The following is a 27,149-nucleotide window of genomic DNA, read 5'->3' as shown; positions in this document are numbered from 1 at the left end:
AGTCAGCATGACCTGCCCTTAAAGAATCTAAGCTGAGATGTGTCCATTGTTTGGAGGTTCCCTATGTACCAACTGATTAATTCCATGATAAGTCTTTCCATGACTTTGCACAGGAGTCTGGTCAGACGTATAGGTCTGCAATTGCATGGGTCTGTGGAAGGTCCTCCCTTATGCAGAGGAATGATTGCAGATGCTCTACATTTGCTTGGCACAAAACATGTATGGAGGCTGAGATTGACCAGTGTTGTAATGGGTCTGGCTAAATTGTGCTTCATTTTTTAAAGATGCATTTAGTGATATTACCAGGAAAATCAATGCAGTATTTTTAGCTTGTGATAACACTTTTAGGACATGGTCTTGTGTGATAGCTGAAGGTAAGCCAGTTTCAAGTATATTTTGAGGGACAGATAGAGAGGAGAAAGGGGTAAAGTTACAGCTAAATTTATTGGTCAGTAGGTTCGCTATATCATAGGTTCATAGGTTCATAGGTTGGTACTAGGCTATCAAAGCCTAGCCATAACAATTCCCTGGCTATTTCTTCCCACATTATTTACTTTCCTGGACCCCTGTCTAGCAGGGTGACTGACGTGATCCCTGGGGTGAATTTCCTTTCTCCCATCCAATCGTCAAGGTTCCTCTTGAAGAGGTCCAAAGAGGCACTCTGCTTTACATGTATGGGCAATCTATTCCAGAGTCTGGGGATTCTCTGGGTCAGGAACCTATCCCTCCTGCATGTTTTGTTTATTGCGATGACAAGGTTTAGATCCCTGGAGCGTGTAGCTCTGAGGGATTGGGATTTCTTTAAGTGTAGCATGTCCAACAGCTCTGGGTTTGACATGGCCTTGTATGTTAAGCAGAGATCGCCTCTGAGTAGACGATATGCGACAGAGTATAGCTGGAGTTTTTTAAGGCAATCAGCGTAGGGCATCTGCTTTAGGCCTGTGATTCTTTTAGTGAGGTATTTCTGAGGCCTTTCCAGTTGTTGCAGATGTCTTGAGAGGTACATACCAAATGGGGCATTGTATTCTATAATGGGTCTAATGAGGGATGAGTACAGTGGGACAATGACCTCCTTTTTTCTGGATGAAAAGCCCTTCGTGATGAGGTGTGCCACATAGAAGGATTTCCTGACTGTTGTGGCGATGTGGTTATCGAAGGTGAGACCACTGTCCACCTGTGTCCCTAAGTCTCTTATCACACTTTCTGTGTCTAGTGTACTGCCGCCTATATGGTAATTCATGGATACATGTTTTTTCCCAAAGGGGATAACAATACATTTCTTGGCATTGAGCTTGAGCCCATGGCTCTGGCACCAAGCATCTGTTTCTGTAAGGCCCTTTTGTAGAGTATCCACATCATTTGGGGATTCAATAATGGCTCCCAGTTTGCAGTCATTTGCAAACTTTGTTAGCCAGAGTCCCTTAGTGTTGACCTGTACTTCAAACAAGTAGATGCCAAACAAGAGCGGCCCCAGGACTGAACCCTGAGGTACTCCACTTGTCACTTGTCTGGAGCTGGATTTGGAGTCGGCTACTTTTACAGTGTGGGTTCTATCAGTAAGCCATTTAGCAACCCATTGAGTGACATAGGGATAAATGCCCAACTTAGTAAGTTTATCTATGATTCCAGAGTGGGGGATGGTGTCAAAGGCCTTGGCAAGGTCTAGATAGGCTGTGTGGACCACCTTACCCTTGTCCATGGCTCTGGAGACTGATTCAAAGAAGTCAATCAGGTTCAGGAGACAAGATCGGCCCTTCACAAACCCAAACTGGGTGGGGTGCAGTGTTTGAAGGTTGCCAATGTCTTTGTTTATAAGTTCCATGATAATGCGCTCCATGGCCTTGCAGATAAGGCTTGTCAGACTGATGGGACGGTAGTTTCCGGGATCCAAGGTGGATCCCCCATTGTGGATTGGGATAACTGTAGCTCTGCACCACTCAGTGGGCATGAAACCTGAGGTGAGGCTATGATTAAACATGACACTTAGGTGAGGTGACAGTTCACATTGTAGTTCATGTAGTACACAGCCTGAGATGTCATCTGGTCCCATGGATGCTGTATTCTTGGCTTTAGAGAGTGCGTTTTGTACCTGTGTGGCTGTTATTACTGGAATTTGGCAATCTTCCGGTATTGAGATGGGCCATTTAGGGGGTGAGAGGGGGGTGAAGTTGGCACTGAATCGATCTGCCAGGATATTGGCAATATCCTTCAGATCAGTATATTTAATGCCATTCTGTTTTAGTTCAGAGCAGATCTGAGCATTGCCATTTAGATTCTTGACATAGTTATAGAATGCTTTGTGGTTGTCTTTGGAATCTTTGGCAATTTTATTTTCGTAACTAGCTTTGGAGGATTTTATGAGGCATCTCAGTTTCTTACTGAGGCTAGTAAGGGAGTTTTTTGCATCCTGGGATTTTCCTCTTTTCTGCAAAAGTTTCTTCCTTTTGTTGAAAAGTTTGTTTATGGCAGGGGACCACCAGATTGGCTTCCTTTTTTTGGATGAGAGCATTTTGGTTCTATTTGGGATGGCAAGATTCATGCATGAGTGGATGTGCTCATGCAGTGCCCTAGTGTAGGATTCAGCAGTTGAACTTTCAGTTCCCGTCTGCATGGGTGTCATGAAGTTTGTCACTTCTGACTTGAGTAGCATGAAGTTGGCTTTGGAGAAGTTTTTTATGGTGGTTTCTTTACTGGGGGGTGGGGGTGGGATGTGGATGTTAAAGGTGATTAGCTTATGGTCAGACCTGACTAACGAAGGGGTGACCATAGGTATGGAGCATTGATTTCCCATGTTGGTAATGACCAGGTCTAGGATATTGGAGCCCCTGGTGGGACTATGGATTAGTTGATCCAGGGCGTTGGAATTTATGAATTCCAAGAACCATTGTGCAAAGGTGTTGGGACATGAGTAGTTTTCCCAGTTAATGGCAGGGTAGTTAAAATCACCCAGTATTAGGGTGTTTGGTTTTATCTTAATATTTTCCAGTATGTTTAGAAAGGTGTAGTGAGAATCTTGGGGTATGGTGGGGGATCTGTAGCAAGCTACAATTTGGATTGCAGTCTTACCTAGTGTTAGTTGCACTTGGAGAATTTCAGACACATTGTGTTGGCCAACTAGCCTGGTGGTGTGAATATCCTTGGTGAATATTGACACTCCTCTACCTTTAGTGTTTCGGTCCTGGTTTGGTGGCCGAAAAGTGTGGTAAGAGTTGTAGCCTGGTATTGCAGGGGTGCTCTCTGGAGCCTTAAACCAGGTCTCAGTTACTGCACAGATATCGATGTTCTCCATTTTTAGGAGTGCCTCAAGAGAGTGCATTTTGAGGTTTAGACTTCTAGCATTGAGTAGCATTACCTTCAGATTTTGCATGCTTGTACCTGTTATGGTGGTGGTTTTGTCCTTTGAAGTTTGCTTAAAAAAGGCACTATAGGGGTGGCAAGAGCCTAAGCCAGTAACCTGAATCCCAGGGACGACAGGTGCAGACCATCTCTGGCAAAGCATCGTGGTCTGTCAGTCATGTCATCCCAGGCAGACAGATACTGGATCCCCTTTGAATGACACCATAAGCTTAGCCAATTGTTGAAGTCAATCATTTTATCCTTATATTGTGGTATCATTCTGGGCGAAGGCAGGATGCTACTCAGGGCTAGGGTCATACCTGCCTGGGCCACATGATCCGAGAGCTCTTCCATGTCTCTTTTCATGTAGTCCAGGGAGGTACGTCTCAAGTCATTCACTCCAACATGGACAATGACAGAGTCATAATTGTACTTGTTGTGGAGTGACTTGAGTGCATGCATTATGTGGAGGATCCTGGCACCCGACAGGCAACTGACTGTAATTTTCTCCTTATTCAACCTGGTGAGAGGGGCATCAGTGTGCCGGACTATAGAGTCACCTATGACTAAAGTGTTAGGTACATTGTCTTGCCTTAGGGGCTGTTGCTGGGTGGCACACTGGTGTTGTGAACTATGTGACACATTGGTTGTGACTGGTGTTTGTTTGCGTTTCAGCTTCAGAGGTCTTTGTTGCTTGGGCAGGTTACAGTTAAGGGCCTCTGCATATGTGGATTTAGTGTTGCTATATGTGGGTGTTGGTGGTGCGGGTTTAGAAGGGCTATGTGTTGCTTGAGGTGTAGTGTGGGTGTTAACCTTCTCCTCTTGACTGTTTAGCACAATCTTGGGTGGAGAGAGCTTTGCTTCCATTTTGGCTATGTAAGTGCATCTCTCACAGGTTGTAGTGTTGGGTGGTAGGAGGAGAGGGTTGTCTGTGTACATGAGGCAATTGCTGCATTGCCCCAGTATGCCCAGATTCACCAGGTAGACAGGAGAAATCACCGGAAGCTGACCCTTGGATATGCCTGGTTTGGGGCTTTTTTTTTTCTTTGTAAAGTATAGGAGCTGTTTCCTTAACAAGGTACTTTGCAATTATAGGCTGTTCAGTGCCTACTATTAATTTCTCCTTGTTAACAAGGAGAGTTCAGTGTTTATATGAGTTTAAGGCTTCCTAGTGCTTTCCAGCAGGTATTAGAGAAAGTGCTAGTCACAGGGATGCTTAAAGGTAAGATTGAAAAGAATGCACTCTGCAGTGTGCACTAGAGAAGTTAGATGTGAAAGTAGGTAACTTGAGTTTTACCTGTTTAAAAAGTTAAGGTTTAGTGGAGAGTTACTATTTTTAAAACAGCAAGATGGATTGAAAGGGGTGGTCACTTTTGTATTTTGGTACTATGAAATACTGTAGGATGGCCAATAAATTTAAATAATTGAAGGGGTGGGATTTCAAAAATGATGATTTTGTGATTACTCACATAAGCCAGTGAAAGTAGAGAGAAATGAGATTAACATAAGAGGCGGGCAACTAGAAAGACAGTGGTATTTAACAAGACAACTTAAATGGGTGGGAGGGCAAAAAATTCTGCCTGACTCAGAACAGAGAGAGCTGTGGTCTCTTTTGAAGTTTTAATATGCTGTTAAAACAGAATGCAAGCAAAACACAAGGTAAAGAAAAACTACAGTATTCAAAATATAGAAAGGCAATACAGTAATACAAAAAATAAAAGCAAACTAACCTTTCCTTCACAGCAAAGTGTAGCAGAGTCTGGATGAGCCTTTCTGGTAAAGCTTTGAAATGTTTTAGTTTACTCCTTAAACAGAAATTTTAGTTCCTAGCTCCACCCCCTCTGTTAACAAGTGATTAACCTTAAGTGGCCTCTTCTGTCTTATGAATGAGTCCTTAATTAATCAGTTCTTATTTCTGCCTGACCCAGAACAGAGAGAGCTGTGGTCTCTTTTGAAGTTTTAATATGCTGTTAAAACAGAATGCAAGCAAAACACAAGGTAAAGAAAAACTACAGTATTCAAAATATAGAAAGGTAATACAGTAATACAAAAAATAAAAGCAAACTAACCTTTCCTTCACAACAAAGTATAGCAGAGTCTGGATGAGCCTTTCTGGTAAAGCTCTGAAATGTTTTAGTTTATCTTCAGTATCAGTGTAGGTAACATCATTCACAATCAGCTCAGCACACTACTGCATTGTGCTTTTGGGATTACAAATGTAACTAACAAAATGCCTTGTTATTGTCTTGGACTTGGATAGCTATTTTAGCCTCAATTTTAGCTTTGGTGGATTTTATTAACCACCTTATCTGTTTGCTAATTTTTGTGACAAGGGCTGTAACATTCTAGGAATTACTCTTCTTATTTTTGCTGAAAATTATTTTCCTTTTATTATAAAGTTTGTTGATATTATGGTTCTACCATGTGGGTTTGTTTCTGGGGTTTGCTTTGCACTTGTTCCTATGGAGTACAGCTGCATCTATGGATCTCTGGTTATAGATTTTTTTCTGAAGGAGGCTGTTTTATGTTCAGACCTAAAAAGTAATGAAGATGTTGCAAGAGGGTGTGCAAGGTGCCCCTATATCAGTAATGACAAGATCTCAGATATTATTCCCCCTTGTGAGTACTCTAATTGTTCCAGGGCATTTGTATTGACTAAGTCCAGGGATCTCTGTGCTTGAGCACCAGTGGTGGTGGCGTAGAATCCCTTGTCTACGGGTGGATAGTTTAGATTAGCTAGTCAAATGCATTTGGGTTTAATACAGAGTGATTCTAGTTCTTGTAAATAGGCATTGTGGTTTTCTTGGGTCATAAAAGGAGTTCTATAGCAAGTTAATATATTGTACGAGACACACACACACACACACACACACACACACACACACACACACACACCCACACACACACAGATGCAAAGGAATGAGAATGTAGTTCACCACATCATGAAACTAGCACAGACTTTGATTATACAAATGCATAAACATAAAATGGGAATGTTTTGCTAATTCAAACACAGAATCGCTCATTAAGAAATATAACTGTATAAGAGAAAGAACTGCTGTTGGGCAAGAGTATTTGTAGTTAAATAATATACCAGAAAACCAGCACATAGTAGTAGCACAAGCCTTATCTTCAATTCAAGATGGTTCATAGTTTCATTTTTTGGAAGCCTCTTCTTCTCTGACATGGTCATATAATATATAGATTTAATAGTTTGGCTAGGAAAATGGCTTTCTTCTTTAAACACATATACTTGTGAAATGATGTGTTAACTAAAGACTTTAATATTTAATTTATTTAATTTAATTTCAGTTTCATTTATAATCTAAACAATAGATTTATAACTTCATGTACCTTCAAGAATTATATGGTAGAGGGGGCAGAGCCTAGATGGCCATCTGAAAGCAGTACTTTTTTAGAGCTCCATAAATCAGTCTAAAAAAAACAGGAAAATATCATTTTTTTTTCATACAAGAACTACTAAATATTGCAGAGTAACTTCTGAACTAACTTCTCATCAAATGTGAAGTATTTCTATAGAAATGTTCCTGTCAAACATACTGGAGACAAATCTCACTTTAAGAAAATTAGCAACTCAAAGAACACTCACTCAGAAAGCACTCTGAAGAAATAAATCCAACTGAAGTCTTTCACTCTACATGAACTGTCTCTAAAAATGGATGGATTTAAAGACAACGTAGAAAACCTTAAGGAAAGAGAACAAGTACGACAGCAACAATCACAAATAACAGATATTGAAACGTCATTGTCATAGAGGGGAGACTCAAAGCAGAAGAAAATCAAACTGAAACTTTATTACAGCACAACAACTGGCTTATCAGTAAGGTGGATGACACAGAGAACAGAGAGAGGAGAACAAATATAAGGATTTTTGGATTACCAGAGAAGTCTGAAGCTGAGGATATTATCTTGTTTTTAAATTCTTGGATACATGAAATTCTAGACTTGAAAGAAGGTTTATCATATGGCATAGAGAGGGCACATAGAGCTATAGGAAAACCTATTTCTTCCTCACCTTCTAAAGCACTGAGATCTATAGTAGTAAAATGTGTGTCCTTTACTGACAAAGAACTAGTACTCAAAACAGCATGGAGAAAAAGTCCATTGAAATACAAAGAAAGTCAAATTAGGTTTGATAATGATTATTCCACTGGTTTTAGAAATGAGAAAAAAAAGCATGGCCACTTGTGAAACTGTTGAAGCAAAACAAAATAAAAACACAGCTGATATAGCCTGCAAAGACAAGATTTTTCTACTCAAATGAAATGAGAACTTTTAATGTTCCAGAGGAAGCCTTCAGTTTCATCAAGAACAATAAAATAATATCTATTCCAGAAGAAATTGACTGGTCTTCATCCTTAACATTGAAAAGATCTCTGGAAAAAAATGCCTGGACTGATGTAAAAAAAAGAAACAAAGGATTGAACCTAAAACACAGCATTCATAAATACTCTCAAAGAATCTACTAAGAACTGAATTATCCTAAACAAAAGTATGTATATTGATCTTTTTATTTTTTAACTTATCTTTTACAATGTGTTTATTGCATTATATAGCTATCTTCTCTCCTTTTATTTATTTATGTATTTGTTCACCAGAATAGCTCACTATAATAAACAGCTACGAAGGTGATAGTCATGTAATCAGTCTGAACAGAGTTTACTTCATATTCTATATTCTGTATTTTATATATGATTTCCTTAGTTTTTTCACTGGTTTAGATTAACAAATAGAGGGGAAAAATCTGTTGTGGGCTTGTGGTGAGACTTGATGCTTTCACTATAGTACAGTCTCATTTCTGATATAAGCTGCTTCAACTCTCTGCAAGAATTAACCAGTGAAATGCTTAAAAAGTAGAAAGGTCATTTAAAACACCGTGCAATACAACACTGGATGTAAGTGAATTAATGTTCATATTTGTACGTAATCACATAATATTTGGCATAGACAAACAGATTCCATTGAACACGTTGCTTTTTGAAAAAAATGGTGTTCTGAGAAGCTGTCCGTTAATCATAAACTCTCTCAAGTAGAGCTCAAGCTTCTCAGGACATCAAGGTACATCGCAAACACTCTGATTTTTTAATCTAATGGAGTGGATGTCACACACTAGATATATTCAGATACTACTTTTATTTAGTACAAACAGTGGAAAGAAAGCAATACAATCGAAATAGATGTAAAGAACTAAATAAAATATGTATTCTGGAGAATCGTAGGCACACACATCAAAATAAACTTCTTAGTTTAATCACTAGATTAAATAAACAACTAGAAGGGAAATTTACATTGTGGTCTTGTTAGTATGATGTAGTTCCATCTTTGATGTGAGCTGTTTGATCTGGCTGTATTGATTTCGAGTAATATGCTTGAAACAGCGAAGGGTCACGCAATAAAACATTATGTAATAAAACAGTATGGTTATCAGGACTGGTGTTTGCAAACATGCTTAAAAACCTCAGCTTTGGCCAGCTAAGAACTTGCTGTATTCAACTGGACGTATAAGAGAATTTAAGTACCTTTATCTGCACTTTTTTTTTCAAAAATACAGTATTTAAATTGATTTTAACTGTGTGTTGCAGGAATATTAACTGAACTGGAAGTTAGTCAGTGTTTGCTGAATTTTGTTATTTGCTAGTAATTACAGGTGTGGGGGTAGCCACATTCTTTGATTTCCTGTCCTTGCCTATTTAAGTGGTACAGTGTGAAATATTTTCTGCTTAAAACCTCAGCTTTGGCCGGCTAAGAACTTGCTGTATTCAACTGGACGTATAAGAGAATTTAAGAACCTTTATCTGCACTTTTTTCAAACAATACAGTATTTAAATTGATTTTAACTGTGTGTTGCAGGAATATTAACTGAACTGGAAGTTAGTCAGTGTTTGCTGAATTTTGTTATTTGCTAGTAATTACAGGTGTGGGGGTAGCCACATTCTTTGATTTCCTGTCCTTGCCTATTTAAGTGGTACAGTGTGAAATATTTTCTGCTTAAAAACCTCAGCTTTGGCCAGCTAAGAACTTGCTGTATTCAACTCGATGTATAAGAGAATTTAAGAACCTTTATCTGCACTTTTTTTTTCAAACAATACAGTATTTAAATTGATTTTAACTGTGTGTTGCAGGAATATTAACTGAACTGGAAGTTTTGACTCTGCTCTTCAGTTAGTCCCACTCACCCTCCCTGTTTTTGTTTTGGTGTTAATCTTAGTGGCCTTGAAACTGCCCGCCCCTCTTGTAAATTTGTGTTTAGATACTCCTTCTGAGCCCATCTCATTTGCTCACTCAACTGAGTGCAGTGAGATCATATTCTGATTTCAGGCACTCCTACTGTATACAAAGAGAGCATCTGGGAAACAGAAAAAAAAATGTAAGCTTGTTTCCTGCCTTTCCTGTTAAGTGGTATAGACTATTTGTAGGCTTCTGAGCCCCCAAGCCCTTCTGTGTTGGAGGGAAGCCTTCTAGCTTAGTTTTTTTTTCTTATAACTAGCCAGTTTTTTAGTTTCAGCACTCAAATCTGTTTCTTTAATCTCAGCACTTGTTCAGAAAAAAAAAAAAATTTTCATCTGCTTTTACTGTACTTGTGTTTCTACCTACTTTATTTTACTTTTGCATCATCTTAAAAGTACTCAATTGTATTTATTACTGCTTGGTGTAACTCATTCTAAGCCTTTTGGTATAAACACTTGGGCTTCGGACCAGTTGTTTTGCACTGAGAGGGTTTGTGGTCTGCACTGTAGTGGCAGAACAGGTAGCTTACATCCTTCTAGGTTGGGAACTGCTGATTGAGGGCTCAGTGTCTGTTATTCTAAAAGTGTATTAATTCTGGTTTAAGCACTTGGGCTTTCAGGCCAGTTATTTTACATTAAGAGGGTTTGTGGTCTGCACTCTTGTGGGAGGATAGGCTGGATTCTGCCCTTCTGAGCTGGGAATTTCTGGTTAAAGGCTTATAGTGCATGCATATCTGAACTGCTTCTTACTGAAGTTGGTGCGCCTTGTTTGCTGTGGCATAGACTGGATTCGGGCCTGCTGGATCTAGCTTTGTTTGTGTAACTTGAACACTAATCCAGGCATTCTCTAAAGTATTCAATTGTATTTATTACTGCTTGGTAGTAACTTGATTAAAGTGTAGCTATCATTCCAAGTCTTTTGGATTAAGCACTTGGGCTTCAGACCAGTTGTTTTACATTAGGAAGGTTTGTGGCATGCACTGTGGTGGCAGGACAGGTAGCTTTCATCCTTCTAAGTTGGGAACTGCTGATTGAGAGCCCAGTGTCTGTTATTCCTAAAGTGTATTAGTTCTGGTTTAAGCACTTGGGCTTCAGGCCAGTTATTTTACATTAAGAAGGTTTGTGGTCTGCACTCTTGTGGGAGAAGAGGCTGGACTCTGCCCTTCTGAGCTGGGAATTTCTGGTTAAAGGTTTATAGTGCCTGAATATTTGAACTGTATCTTACTGAAATTGGTACACCTTGTTTGCTGTAGCATAGACTAGATCCAGGCCTGCTGAATCTAGCTTTGTTTATATGCTTGTTGTTTGTTTGCTTGTTATTTCCCTGGAACGCTAATTCCACCTAATACGTGGCTTCTCAGTGCTTCTGTGGATCACTAGTGATATCTGCATTGCTTACTGTACTTATTTCCTTGTTTCACTTGAAAGAAAGTTACTGTTTGTCGTTTTTGCATTTAAGTTACCTGTAACACATTGCACTTAAGTTACCTGGCACTTGCTCGCCAAAGCAATTATATAAGTCAGCACTAAAAATTAAAAGCACAAAACCCTCACTCCCCACTGGCCTTGTTTTCAATTATTAAGGAATTCCCAATATTATTCTAGCATGTCCAAAGGTCAGTTGTCAATCTCCTCTCCAGTCCAGCTGGTGAATTTGGGAATCTTGAGGCAATGTTACAACTGCCTCATGTACACAGACAACCCTCTCCTCCTCCCAACAAATTCCAACACATGTGAGAGATGCAACCATATAACCAAACTGGAGGCTGAGCTCTCTCAACTCAGTACTGGCATAACCAGTCAGGAGGAGAAGGAAACCACACTCACTACAATTCCAGTCTCACATAGACCTACCACGACAGCAAACCAAACACATAATCACACAAAAACATACTCGGAGGCTCTAAATAAAGATCTGCCTAAGCAGCAGAGACCTCCAAAGCAGACACCCAAGCAACCGCTACCCCAAAACAAAACACATGCAACACATATCTCACAAAGCCAGTGTGCCGAACAGTCACAGCCCTTAAGACTAAACAACACACCTGATACACTTGTAATAGGTGACTCTATCGTCAGGCACACTGACGTCCCGCTCACCAGGCTGAACAAGGAGAGGGTCACGGTGAGCAGCCTGTCGGGCACTAGGATCCGCCACATAACACAAGCACTCAGGTCACTCCAAGGCAAGTACAAATATGACTCAGTCATTGTCCATGCTGGTGTGAATGACCTGAGACGTACCTCCCTGAACTACATGAAAATAGACATAAAGGAGCTCTCTGAGCATGTAGCCCAGGCCGGTATGACCCTGACCTTGAGTAGCATCTTACCCTCACCAAGAATGATGCCACAATATGAAGACAAGATGATCAATTTCAACAATTGGCTTAAGTACTGGTGTCATTCAAAGGGGATCCAATGCCTGTCAGCTTGGGATGATATGCACGACAAGCCTCGATGCTTCGCTAGGGACGGCTTGCACCTGTCACCCCTGGGCTTTCGGATACTGGCAAAGGCTTTTGCTACCCCCATAGTGCCTTTTTTAGGCAAGGCTCAAAAGACAAACCCACCTCCATAGGTATCACAAGGGATAAGAAACTATGAGTAATGCTACTCAACGCCAGAAGTCTAAACCTCAAGATGCACGCACTCGAAACTCTCCTTAGCATGGAGAACATCGATATCTGTGCAGTAACAGAAACCTGGTTCAGGGCTCCCGAGAGCACCCCAGCACTACCAGGTTATACCTCATACCATGCTTTTCGGCCCCAAAACTTGGACCGAACCACAAAAGGAGGGGGAGTATCGATATTCATCAAAGATACCCACACCTCCAGGTTGGTGGCAAAGCACGAAGCATCAGAGACTATCCATGTGCAACTAACAGTGGGTAAAACTGCCTTCCAGTTTATAGCCTGCTACAGACCACCCTCCCCAAACCCAGGAACCCCACTTGGCCTTTCTGAGAACACTGGAAAATATGAAGGTCTCTCCAAACACCATTATATTGGGCGACTTCAACTACCCAAACATAGACTGGGAGCATTACTCTAGCTCCAACACCCTAGCCCAAAGGTTCCTAGAATTTATAAACTCAAATGCTATGGAACAACTTGTTACCACTCCCACAAGAGGGGAAAACATACTGGACCTGATCATCACCAACATGGGGACTCTATGCTCCAGACCAGAAGTGTATCCCTCACTGGTAAAATCAGACCATAAACTAATCTCACTGGATATTCACATCCCGACCCCACCCCCTGCCCAGAAAACCACAGTGAAAAACTTCTCTAAAGCAAATTTCACACTCCTCAAAACCGAGGTGGAATCATTCAAAGCCCCCGGGCCTGTGGAAAATACGGACCAGACCGCAGAATCCTTTATAAACGCATTCTATGAACACCTTCAGGAATGCATGGATCATGCGATCCCAAATAAAACCAAGACCCAATCCTCCAAAGGCAGACGTCCTGTCTGGTGGACCCCAGCCATAAACAAACTATACAATAGAAGGAGGAAGCTACTAAATGATAGAGCAAAATCCCAAAAAGGGAAGGCATCACTGATCAGTATTAGAAAAAAATCTATGGGCACTCATAAAATTGTCTAAGGCCAGCTTCGAGAGAAAAATTGCACAGGACACTAAGGATAATCACAAGGCTTTCTTTAGTTATGTTAGGAACCTGAGTGGTAATTCCCAGATATGCTCAGAATTAGTCCAAAATGACAAAAAATACACTGAACCCACAGACATTGCCAACATCCTAGCTGACAGGTTCAGCGCAAACTTCTCCCCCCCCCACCAAAAGGGCAAATATCTATCCCAGCAGAGTGCTGCCCCCCTGACATCTCAGATGCTCAGGTAAGAGCCGCCCTCTCCAAAGCAAAAACACAGCATCAATGGGACCAGACAGTGTCCCGGGCTGCGTCCTACATGAACTCCAAGAAGAGCTAAACCCAAATATAAAACTACTGTTCAATCTCAGCCTTACTTCAGGATATGTGCCCAAAGAGTGGCGTACAGCAACAGTGGTCCCTCTCCATAAAGGTGGTGCCTCAACAGATCCTGGAAACTATCACTCCATAAGCCTGACTAGCTTGGTCTGCAAAGCTATGGAAAGGATCATCATGGACCTCATAAATAAAGATATTGGGGACCTACAGACACTGGATCCTACCCAGTTCAGCTTTGTTAAGGGCAGATCCTGCCTCTTAAACCTGGTTGATTTCTTTGAAACAGTCACCAAGGCTATTGACGAGGGGAAGGTGGTCCACACAGCCTACCTAGACCTCACAAAAGCCTTCGATACAATACCCCACTCGGGCATTATAGATAAGCTCACCAGCTTAAATATAAACCCTTATGTCACTAGATGGATTGCAAACTGGCTCAAGGACAGAACCCACATGGTTAGAATTGCTGGAGCCATGTCAGACTCCAAACCAGTTACAAGTGGTGTCCCACAAGGCTCAGTCCTGGGACCTCCCTTGTTCGGTATATATTTCTCGGAGGTACAGGCCAACACGGAAGGACTGTGGCTGACCAAGTTTGCAGATGACTGCAAACTGGGCACCATAATCGACTCTCCAGCTGACACAAGCATCCTCCAAAAGGGCCTCATAGAAACAGACAACTGGTGCCAGAGCCATGGCCTCAAGCTAAATGCCAAAAAGTGTATAGTCATCTCTTTTGGCAAAAACAAAGTGCCCACAAATTACCACATAGGTGGTAATCCATTAAGTACAGAAGAAGTAATTAGGGACCTGGGGACCCAAGTTGATAGCAATCTCTCATTTGACAACCACGTGGCCAAAGTGGTTAGAAAAACATTTTATATAGCCCACCTAATCATGAAGGGATTCACATCTAGATCAGGGGAGGTCATTGTGCCTCTTTACTCATCCCTCATCAGGCCCATAATTGAGTACAATGCCCCTTTTGGGATGTACCTTACCAGACACCTGCAGCAACTGGAAAGACCCCAAAAGTACCTCACCAAGAGGATCAACGGGCTCAAACAGATGCCATATGCTGCCCGGTTAAAGAAACTCCAGCTCTACTCAGTGGCATACCGCCTGTTCAGAGGAGATCTGTGCCTGACGTATAAAGCCATGTCCAACCCGGAATTAATGGACATGCTGCACCTCAGAAAATCCAAATCCCATCGAGCTACATGCTCGAGACTTGAACCTCAGCACTGAAATAAATAGGACATGCTGGAGGGACAGATTCATAACCCAGAGGCTCCCTTCACTCTGGAATAAAATCCCAGTCCAGGTTAGGCAGAGTCCCTCATTGACTCTCTTCAAGAGGAATCTTGATGAGTGGATGGGAGATTGTAGGTTTACCCCGGGTATCACTTCTGTGTCACTGTTAGACAGAGGCACAGTATACTAACCTCGAAAAATGGCATAGCAAAATAAATTTAAAATGGGTGGCGAAAGCCAAACACATTCTGGCTAGGCTTATAAATGCCCTAGGGCAGATAGCCTAGTATGAACCTATGAACCTATGTGTATTGTTATAATAACTGACATAGATAAACAGTTGCAAATGAATCTATTGCTTTTTAAATGTACGGTGTTCAGAGAAGCTGTTTGTTAACTAAAAGCTTCTACTAGTACAGCTCGAGCCTCTCTGAGCGCCAAAATACATCGCAGACATTCAGGATTGTATTCTAGCAGAGAGCCTGTCAAACACAGAGTATATTCAATTTTTTTGGCTTTGTCTAATATAAAGAGAGGAAGGAAAAAAGTGGTATTTTTTAAATAAATTCATATAGTTGAATGACACAAGCCTATGGCAGACCTGCTCGCTTGTGACAGTCAATGCTAATGTTCTCTGGTGTTGTATGAGTAGGGTACTGAAGGAGTAGAGCTCGTAGAGATTTTCTTGCTTAATACATTTTTTTGTATTTTATCATTGTTTTGCTACTGAGAATTGGAGATCGCAAGCAAAGAAACATCGAGGAGATCTATATAAGCCCATTTGCACATACTCAAACACTTCCTTACTCTCTTAAAGAGATAAGCATCATTTAAATTGAACACAGACATGATGCGACTATTTGCTATATCACTACTGTAACGCAAATACTACACCTACATTAAACATGTTAAAATGTGATATTAAGAAAAATAATTAAGGATTCATTTATATTACATCAGCTTCATAGTTTTACCCAACATATATTGTTTTTGATATATAAACACATGCACTTTCATTTACATGTTTGATAATGTGGTACCAGCTCCATTCCAATTATACTTCCTATCAATAAAATATCTCCTAGATAAACTAAAGTTGTCACAGCAGTAATTATAGAGAACAAATATAAACTATTAAATGAGCATTCAAGTGACCATGATATAACAGGATCGCTTGAGCACTCTGAAACATTGGAAATAGAGAAAGGGATAATAAATTAGTTAGGACAGAGAACTAGCTGACAAAAAGTTTGATTAAAAATGACTGTTTTATTACTATGAAAGGAATTAGTCAGCATAGTGTTAATCAAAGAGAACACAGGAAATATTTATAGTATTATCAGCCTAAAGAAGAGATAAACTGATAGCATATGTCATTTATGCAGAACAGTGTGGGGTTACGGAGAGAAGCAGACATAAGACAATATATTCAGAATTATTAGAATTCTAATGATACTAGAGAGAGTCTAACAAAAATATACACCACTGCTGATTTTAATTTAAGATATAAAGAAAGAACTTAATAGACAAGAGTGACCTTTTTTAACAGATGTGACGGGGAGAATAGGAAGAGGAAAAGAGCAAAAAAGAAGTGGAAGGGAAAGGGAAATGAGAGGAAAGGTGAGAAGAAAGGAAGAAAAAAGGGGGGGATAATAATAAGGAGCAAGTTTTATTGGGAGATAAATAACAGTACCCTCTATGTAGTAATCAACCCACTCACAGTTCAGGCAGCTTTGAAATACATTGAATGATAACATGCCTTTATTGAAGTATTTATGATTTAAAACAGTGAAACAGTGGATGTAGAAAACTTTAACAAAATAATTCAACATGTAATCTATAAAGATTTAGGCTAATAATTATCTTTAAGAACAAATCTACATTTAATATACAATTCAAATAAACCTTTATTATCCATCTTCTAATGATTTTGCTTTTAAAGGTTACTTAAAGAAGATATGTAGATTAACAGGAATAGACAAACTTCTATGAGGTAAACATAGGAGATAAGATTACACATCTCTATACTAAAGAATATAGAGTATGGATAAGGATTTCTTCCATGGAGTAACAAATGGTGATGTATTTTAAATATTACTTACTCTGACAGAATATTACATCAAATAAAAAGGTGATGTCTAGATATGGACATTCTGGAAAATAGAGTCTTGCACTGTAATGTTTGTGAACTACTGGTCTCTCTTCTCTCAATTATCTAGTAAAAAACAAAGACTCTGGAAGTTGAGGACTAGACTGTGTTCATAGAAATACACTGAAAATGTACTTAGAATTTAATTTTTTACCTAATCTTCTTTTCACAAAATATAATTGAACCACATATATCTTATATTTAGCCATTATTTGAGTTAAGCCAGTATTCTATCAATTTGTTTCTCTTTGATAAAAGTCATAAGTTGAGTTAATTATAACTAACTTGTACATAAATTAGAATCTATTTAATTAATAATTCAGTTGCTTTCCAATAACAAACTAAGGAGCTCAAAAAGTTCTTTTAATGATAAGGTATAGCGGACAATCTGATAGATTATTTATTATCTTTTGGATTGGGAATGTATATTATTCCATATACAAAGAGGGAAATTTTAAATTGTAGGATTATTTTGTCATGTTTAATTGTTGTTACTATATCATTGCTTTTTATTTTTTGCAAGTCTGAACTAAAATTCACAACATATGCTTTGGTAGTAGAATTCAATCTGATAATAGAAATTAATAGTGGCAAGAAACTCAAACTAGTAAAATATCAAAAACATGTTATAGGTTTGACCAAATTAGAAGTATTATTTAAAATATGACACTTAAGAAAACATATGGCTCTAACTAGGCTTTCTCTAAATGTCAATGGTTTAAACAATCCTAAAAAGAGATCAAATCTATTAAGATATCTAAAATTAAATAAAGCTCAGACAGTCTTATTACAAGAATCACATTTTAAAACTAATGATAAGCACACATGGAATCCACAAAAATAACTAACATTAGCTCATTACACATATAAAGCAAAAAAAGAGGAGTAATAATTTTATGGAAAAAGGAAACTGTCAATCCCCAGATCATTTACAAATATGAAGATAAAGATGGTCTTCTAACACTTGTTATCCTAAGGTTTAATAATAGGCTTTGGACACTGGTAAATCTATATTGGTTCCCTGGTATAGGCACAGAAACTTTAAAAAAACAACTAGATTTAATTAATAGAACATATAAAGGTAATTTAATAATAGGAGGTGATTTTAATTGCATCTTAGATAATTCAGAGACTACCAACAAAAAAAATTACGTCTTAAACCCATAGCTAAACTACTTACAAACTGGATCGGAAGTCAAAAACTAATTGATACATTCAAATTTAAAGAAAATAATTTGTTACTATTTTCTCATCAAGACTTTAGATATAATACCCACACAAGAATAGATAAAATATATATATCACAAGATCTGAACACAAAAATAAAAAAATTTCTAATAAACCCTTGTCCCACATCAGATCATAATTCCCTTATTTTTAATATACAAATAGACTTTAAAAGATTACATTTTGTAACTAGAATACCAGCTTATATTACAAAATTAAAATAATTCAAGCCCTGGTTAAACATGGAACTGCAATATTATCTGGAAACTAACTACTCTGAAGAGATAAATATAGTAATGATTTGGGATACTTACTTTCACAAAATCCAAAAATACCAGAAAATTTAAAATTAGATATCCGAAAACAAATTACACATAAAGAAATTACAGATGTTATAAGGGAAAGCAAATGCAACAAAGCACCAGGATTAAATGGTATTATAATTGAACTATATAAAGTTTTTCCAACATCCACAATCTCGGTATTTCACAAAACTTTATTAGAAATCCAATCACAAAATATTATACCACCCTCATGGAAATATTCTCTGATTACACCCATTATGAAAGAAGGTAAAAATCCCACACAATGCAAATCTTACAGACCAATATCTCTACTCAACAATGATTATAAAAATTTTATGTCCATCTTAGTTAACAGAATTAAAAAAATCTTTGACCTGCATTATAAATGAGGACTAAACAAGTTTTATTTACAATAGACACACATATGATAACATTCAAAGAGTATTAACTCTTACAGACATATTAAATTGAGAAAAAAAGGAAACTAATAATAACACTGGATATAGAAAAAGCTTTTGATTCACTAAAATGGGAATATTTATTTAAGATATTAGCATATTATGATTTTCCATATCCCTTTATTTCATTAATGGAAAAACATACATAAAAATAACTTAGTATATGTTAAACTAGGTCAATTTAGTTCTGATTCCATAACTCTAAAAAAGGAACTAAACAGGGCTGCCCAATGTCACCCATCCTATTTGCACTAGCGATTGAATTATTTGCCTCTACAATACGCTCCAATAAGAAAGTAATAAGGCCAGTATGAGTCCAAAATTATGTTATTTGCAGATTACATTCTTCTCACATTATCCAACTCAAAAGAAAGTATAAAAGAATTAGAAGAAATAGTAGAAAATTTCTCTTCAATGTCTGGACTTTACTTCAATAAAGCAAAGTCAAAATTTCTAATAATGAACAGGTATAACAAATGTATATTAGAAGGGAACCAAATAATAGGTAAGCAAGTGTCAACCCTTAATTATTTAGGCATTGTTTTATGTAAACATATAGAAGAAACTCTTATTACAAACTATAATAATATCTTAAAAAATATAAAAAGCCATATAGCCAATTGGAATAAAATATATTTAACTTTTGAAGATAGATTACAAATAATAAAAATGATAATACTACCAAAAATTCTATACATAGCTCAATCCATGCCTATGATTCCAGAAAAACTTATTCTAAAAGAAATAAATTCAATATTGTTAAAACTTCTTTGGTACCCTAACAAAAATAGAATAGCTCTCACTCATCATGTCAGACCATGGGACAGAGGGGGGGTTAATTTTCCAGACTTAGAGACTTATATAAAAGCTTCTATATTTAAAATAATCATAAATTGGATAGACCCAAATTATTCCTCCAACTAGAAAACTTTACATACCATTATCTATTTAAATGAAAATTCTATAACAGAAAACTATAAGTTAGGAAATCATACTAATAAACCATGGCATATCTTATGTATAGGAATTCAATATGATTTAACAAAGCCTACTAATCTAAACTTCCTAAATTACATTTTTAATACATTTAGGAAATTCATTAATGCCAACACAGAAATAAGAACATGGACAGATTCAATAATCCCTTTCAGTTCCACAAAAAAACTTTCATAATACGATGCATAAAGATATCTTCAATACATGGGAACATAACAACTATACTCGCTGGCAACAATGTATTATTAATCAAAAAATAGCAGATAGCCAACAAATAACTGCTTCTTATGAAAGCTCATCAGCAGATTGGCTAATTCCCCAAAGTGTTTTGACTCATACACAACATTTATACAGAATAATAAACAATTCCCCTTTTAAAAATAGACCTAAATTTATAAAATTTCTAGATGATATTATATATAACAAATATAATTGGAAAAATATAACTTCAAAATTATATAAATTAATAATTAATTATAAAACTGAAGTTAAACAAAAATTTTGGAACTTTATCACCAAAGGTCATTCATTAAATTTATCTTTGAAAAATAAAACAAACTTATTATATTCTATCAAATTAACATCTAACATACGATATTGGAGAATTTTCACTTGGAAATTTCTACATAGATCATTCTATACCCCCAATAAATTAGCCACATTTGACTCTTCCAATAATGTTATATGTTGGAAATGTCAATTAATATGCAATGCCGATTGGATACACATATTTCATGATTGTATTAAACTTAAAAAGTACTGGGAAGATGTTGGTGAATTTTTACAAGCTTTATTTACAGATAGGCTTTTATTAGCAACATCTTAAATTTTTTTGAATATTAATGAAAGATCTGAATTGAACAAAAAATACCTATATTTATTATGGGCCATATTAGCAGTTGCAAGGAAATGCATCACTAAAAAGTGAAACTCAACTTCTGAACCTACTTTGGAAGAATTCTTAAAGTTAGTGAAATAAACTGCAACAACGGAAGTCAGAGTTAAAGAACTAAGAATCACTCCAAAAACATGGTCCAACAACCCATGGAAGAAGGTGCTATCACTTATTGAGACATTTAGAACAGTTCCAGCCCTTACTTAAAGGGGAAAGCAGTTGAAAATAAAATTTTGTATAAATGTCTTTCAAATTGGATCAGATTGGTTCATTCTATATTTTTTTCAGACCTACGTAAATATTGTAAATAATAATATTATTTTGCTTATTTCATTATATCATTATATAACATTAATAAATTATTTATTACATTTGAAAAAATTAATAAAACCTTTTGAACAAAATAAAGAATTATATGGTGGATGACAACTTTTTTCAGAGGAATGTTCAGAGATAGCTACACTTCTAATAGTACTTTGAGATATGAACAGTTAAACAAACTGCTTCCTGTGGCCAGAGCTCGATTAGTACAGCCTTCATTTGCCTAATATTGTGACTCTAAGAAAGTCAATTAACCAAGCGGTGTTTCCAGACTGAGTCAGAGAAAGGCCCATAACATGTGGACCAGTGCTCTACCATGGTTAACAAATGGAAACAAGCAAACAAAAATTATTAAATAAATAAATACATGCATACACACATACATACATAAAACATTCAAGGAGTTTTTCTAAAAAAAAATAGTGTGTTGTAGTGTGTAGCAATGCTAGAATAAGCCAACATAATAACTTACTGAAACATGGTATTAACTAAATCATGCTCTCCACTAGGGTGGATAGCTTTGTCATAATAATTTTAGGAGTCCCAATCCAGAAGGGAAGTCTCTTTGCATTGCACACAAAAAAATCAGCCCTAGTGCTTTGCTTAGACATGAACACATTGAGATTCATGGTATATTTATCTTTTCTGGTTCCAGTGTTTGCAAAATTCTGGAGTTTTTCAAGGGAATTACTCTTACCAAGGAAAAGTCAGTCATTTTTATAAATGTGCTAATAGACTTTATGGATTTCATGAATAACATCCATGACATATTGACAAGGGATTTAAACTCTACAGATTAACAAGCTCATACATTGGACATGTAATAATAATAGTGATCAGTTCTGGAAACCATGATCATTACAGTTTACAATCAAAATGCTAATTTGCTACATGGTGTTTAAATCTCCTGAATGCTGTATTAACACATTCTTACATATTTGTGTTTAGCTGCTCAGCCATCTTCTCCTCTTGGTAAGTCTGATCACCTAGGTAAATGAGACACTATATCCATGGCATGTAGAACTCATGTATTGGACAGATGAATAATTAATTCTGTTTACAATCAGAGAGTCCTGTTAACTTATTCACACCTCCAGCAGCCTGCATACATTGTTGAATCCTGAGCATTTTCTGAAATAATCTAGTTAAAGAACATATGCCAAAAATGCAAATATCTTGTGAACAACAAATGTTATTACAAAGCAGCATACAGCAAATTGTTTTAAACAAAGACTTCTTTCCTATTTGCATCAATACTGTAATACATTATAATACAGAAAAATCCAGAATGATATTTTCTGTCAGTCTTCACAAACAGCTTTTTATGCCTTGTAAATGTACCACCTGGAAATATTGTACCCGCAGCATTTTTGTTCAGAAGACTTGTTCTTTTATATAATGGCAAAAATATTTTTGATGAAACTTTTGGATACTTTGTCAGAAAGTTTGGTGATACTGTCAAAAACTTTACTTCATGCAGTAGTTGCCCCCACAAATAAGAAAAGTACAACAGGTATATCTATTTTTAAGGGAGAAAACCAAAACGATCCTGGATGTTATAACTCTATAAACTAGTGTAATAGGCAAGGTATTTGAAAAAAGTTATCTACAATTTATTGTTATCTAGCTTCTTGAGAGATTTAGCCTATTCCAAAAAGGTTTTATAGCTGAGTCTTCAGGTATGACAAACTTACTTCAGTTATACATGACAATAGTGGATGTTGTCATGGGTCTCCCTAATGGATGTTGTATGCTACCATCGTAGAAGCATTTGACAATAGTAATCCTTATATTATGTATTAAACAATAAACTGGCTTAATAACCAATGTTTCACAACCAAAATTGGTAACTCCATACCAACTTCAAAGAATTTTTGAAGTGTTCCACAGGATTCATTGTAAGCTCTAATTTGTTTAACTTATTCATGTTGTGTATGACAGTACCAACCCCTAATATTTGTAATTACACAGATGACAGAAAAATAGCAGTGTCAATGTCTGATATCAGTGATCATGACTACCTTCAGAAACACTTGGATAAATCATCCTGCGGTCACTTGAAGGTCATTTTTTTGTTGTTTAACATAAACAAGTGCATTTTTCATGTTTTTAGTTCAAATGAGGTATATCTATACCCTACTAAAAGTAGTATTATTCAACAGGTTAAATATTAGAAGGATTTAAATACTATTGTACCCTGGGGGTTTATTTCAGTAGACGTAAAATAATATTTTTAAAAAATGATTAGGTACAGTAAGGCTAATAATAAATGCTATGTTTTCATGGTCACTCAATAAGTCAATACCCATATATCTCACCCTTATTTGATCTCGTATTGAATACGTTTCCACCTTTTGTATTTGTATGCTGTTTCAGACATGAGAAACATAGGAAGAAGTCAGTACATGTTTACTAGAAAAGTGAGTCTACTCTAAAATGCTGGAAGCTTTTATTCCACATACTGTAGGCTTTAGAGTGGATGTTTAATTCAAGTCTTCTGGTCTATGCATAGTATAAACTTTGTTGGCAGTTTTAACATTAACCTAATTTCACACAGACTAAATGCTAGAAATAATAGCTTACTGATTATGGGAATGTTGCAAGGCACAGACTAAAGAGTAAAATAATGAGACATTAAACTGAGGCCTCATCTGCCTGAGTTAGTGGTAGCTCAGGTGGGTGTAAAAGATCCCACAGCAACTATCGAATAGAGTAGGGAAAGTTCCTCAATGCCATGGCCAAATTTCCCCGAGTAGTATAAATATCACATTGGATCTCCTCTGAAAACAGACTACCAGTCTAGTGGGACTAACTCTGTCAACAAAGGGTCTGGTGACTGACATAATGGTTAAGGTGTTCATCTCACAGCCAAGAGATGCAGGAATTGTCTCTCACTAAAGGAAACTGGCTAGGCTTAAAATGGTCCACAAGGTGGGCTTGCCTAGTCTATGAACCTGTGAGGGATAAGGAAAATAAATGTTATATGTGAGGGCCACTAAATTATGAAATAAGCAGTTAACACAGAGGATTAAATATATGAGCTATTAATAAACTGCTTCCTGTAGTCCAGGGTTCAATTCTGTTAGCCATCATTTGCCTGCTACATGACTCTTAGCAAGTCTCTTAACCAGAAAGTGATCTGAAGAAATTGGGAAATTATGTTAGGCTTCTCAATGGCCTTCTGGACTGCATGCATAGTACCTACTTATGAATGCTTAAAGGAGGTTTCAACATTGTCCTAATTTAAAACAGAGCTTGAACAGTATGTTGGTAAATTAAAATTCAGTCCCTTGTTTGCAAGATACAAACTCTATGAGGGTCACTTTCAGCCATGAGTTTATCACTCACTTTCAATCTTTTGAGACAACCATCTGCGATGATGTAAACCTAGACATTACCCACCATACATGACAAAAAGTTATTTGCAGCCTTTCTGTGGTCACTGGTCTTAAATGTCCGCATTCAAAATATGCTACTGGCAATTATAGTAAAGGAATTAAAAATAAATATAATTACCCTAATTCCTCTCTCTCCTGGTTCACCTGGAGCACCAGTATCACCCTGTGAACATAACAAAAAACAAGAAGATTATGTGATACTTAAACTAATAAAAACATTTCAGGAACTATATTCACTCCCCAGTTATATAGACTTAATGTATTAGTACTTATGAAATCCAACCGGTACAGCTCATTGTAGAGGTAAATTTATAGTTACTCTGCTTATTGTGGGTTGGCAAAGCATTACCTGAATACTGTCTATTCTTTTACCTCATGCCCTATCTGCATATTTCAAACAAATGTTCATATCTCTGGAACCATATCTGTTACTAAAGAAGTGTAATATCAAACTCTTCAGCACAAACTAGTTTTATAGTATTCTTTAGGTTCTAGGTTTAAAACTGGATTTTATAAGTCACAGTAAACATAGGCACTATTAAATTTGTAATATTTTGCAAACAATTTACAGTATGTTAGCAACCACTCAAGTTACACACACACATTTTATTCATCCAGCTGAGAGCTTTCAAATGAGGCTAAGCAGTTCTATCTGTGCTGCTTGGTTGTTCAGATATTTATAAAATCATGAAATTTATGACAACATAAATAAATATTATATGAACAGCAATTAATATCTCTTTAGCTGCTCTAGAAGAGGTCAAATATCAACACAGTTGTGTTTGGCATTGTATAATGTTTAAGATAAAATATTTTAATACTTTATATGTACAGTGGTTTTAAAATTATTAATGCAAATATGAACAAGCAATATTTGACACCAAGAGGTGTCAGTAGGATGTAACTGCAGAAACACCTACAGGCATCACCTGGCTGTAATGAGTTAGCACAGAGTCTGTGCTAGATGCCTACAAGGAAACCATGGAGTCTTTACTCAGTAGCACAAGTCTATTAATAGTTTAACTTCCTTAGTCTGATGATTTGAATGGTTGTTTACCTTTGGCCCCTTTTCTCCCTTTGCACCAGGCTCACCCTAAATAACAGAGAAAGAAGAAAAATATTATAATCTCTTTACTGAAAGGCAATGACAATATTCACAGCTGAATTTTTAATCAGAATTTCTTTGGTGATGCATAATTTATTTATTTAATTTTGATGTGCTTTAAAATAAATATCAAATTATACAAAAGGTAACAACTGTAAAGTGTTACAGAAATCATTCTGATAAAGATACAGGCCAGTTTTATGGTTAAATGTGAAGGAAGATGCATAGGCAAGTAGGACATAAAAGAAAACAAATAGCTTGGATTCAGTAGAAATACCCTACATTGTATAGAGAAAACATGTATAAAATACTCAAATACTTAAAAGCAGCTAAACAAAGCATAAATACATTACAAAATGTACCAACACACATGCACTTGCGCACGCATGTGCGTGCACACACACACACACACACACACACACACACACACACACACACACACACACACACTTTATAGCTTTTGAAGACTACTACATGTCAAAAACATTCCTAAGTTGCATTGTCTATTGTTGCAAAGTTTATATTCAAAAACTCTTATTCTTTATCTTAGGCTCATTGCTGAAGAACTGTTTCATTTTTGTTGTTATATGCCTTGCATGATTGTTTTCCTTGATGTGATATGCCACATTCTTTTTCTGTTTCAATAATTTGAGTTTTCACTTCACTTCAGTTGCATTACTAGTCTCCCTTGGACTGTCACTTTGGCAGCAGACTAAGCAAGGTAGTGCAAACCTTCATTTCTATACTCATCGATTTCAGCTAGCCCCATTCATCTTAGAGTCCTTCACTAGCAAGCTGATATCAACCTCCAGCTTGTATTAGATGTGCTCTGTAAGCTTCTTCCAATGGGTCCTCCTGCCTCCAATAACTTCTTTCATAGCTATCCAGACAACATTCTTAAATTTGTTTAACTATCTAATTTGGCTCCCCTTGATCAGAAATACCAGTGGTTCTATTCTCTGGCTCATCCAGATTACAGAGTTCCTCACTCTGCCACAACATACCATCTGACCAGAATGTCTCACAATGTCCACATCTTTGCCTTATATGTTTTTCCGTTCCTGATAAAATGTATAGTATTCTGTCAAATTAGTGAGGATTGACTTATTAAATGACAGATGATAGAAAATGAACGCTACTTTAAAACTTGCCTTACTACCAACTTTCTAAATTTATAAGAGCAATATTTAAAATCTATTTCTTTATCCCTGTATTTTTTGTCCACTGTTTCTATAATCAGGTTTAAAGGTATGCTCTGCCATACACAGTTACAGCTTGTGAACATAGTCTGAGATGACGTGATAAACTGGCCAGTAAATTGACAGCTTTCTCCAAGAACTCATCATCCACTTGACCAAGAGAACAGCTCACTTCTGGCAAGATGGAAACCACCACTCAAATGCCTTCATTAGTTTCACACTTTCTCTTAGTGTCACTCATGGATAACTATTCGACACACTTAAGTGTCTTTACTAAGGTTAGCTGTTCCCCTTCCAC

General features: G+C 37.0%; 1 protein-coding gene across 1 annotated transcript in view; it reads right to left on the bottom strand.

The window, feature by feature from the left end:
* The window catches only part of LOC122815075, a 3,014,144-nt gene that overhangs the window by 2,183,996 nt on the left and 802,999 nt on the right, over positions 1 to 27,149 (bottom strand). The window contains exons 48-49 of the mRNA XM_044087319.1: positions 25,605 to 25,640; positions 24,666 to 24,710 (exon numbers count right to left, since the gene is read on the bottom strand). Of these exons, the coding sequence (XP_043943254.1) occupies positions 24,666 to 24,710; positions 25,605 to 25,640 (81 nt within the window). The remainder of the gene's footprint in view (positions 1 to 24,665; positions 24,711 to 25,604; positions 25,641 to 27,149) is intronic.

The sequence above is a fragment of the Protopterus annectens genome, chromosome 11.part0, assembly GCF_019279795.1.
Source record: "Protopterus annectens isolate FY-2018-M chromosome 11.part0, PAN1.0, whole genome shotgun sequence".
In the NCBI taxonomy this organism is placed as follows: Eukaryota; Metazoa; Chordata; order Ceratodontiformes; family Protopteridae; genus Protopterus; species Protopterus annectens.
Note: the sequence above shows the minus strand (reverse complement) of the source record. Positions and strands in the feature narration are given on the sequence as shown.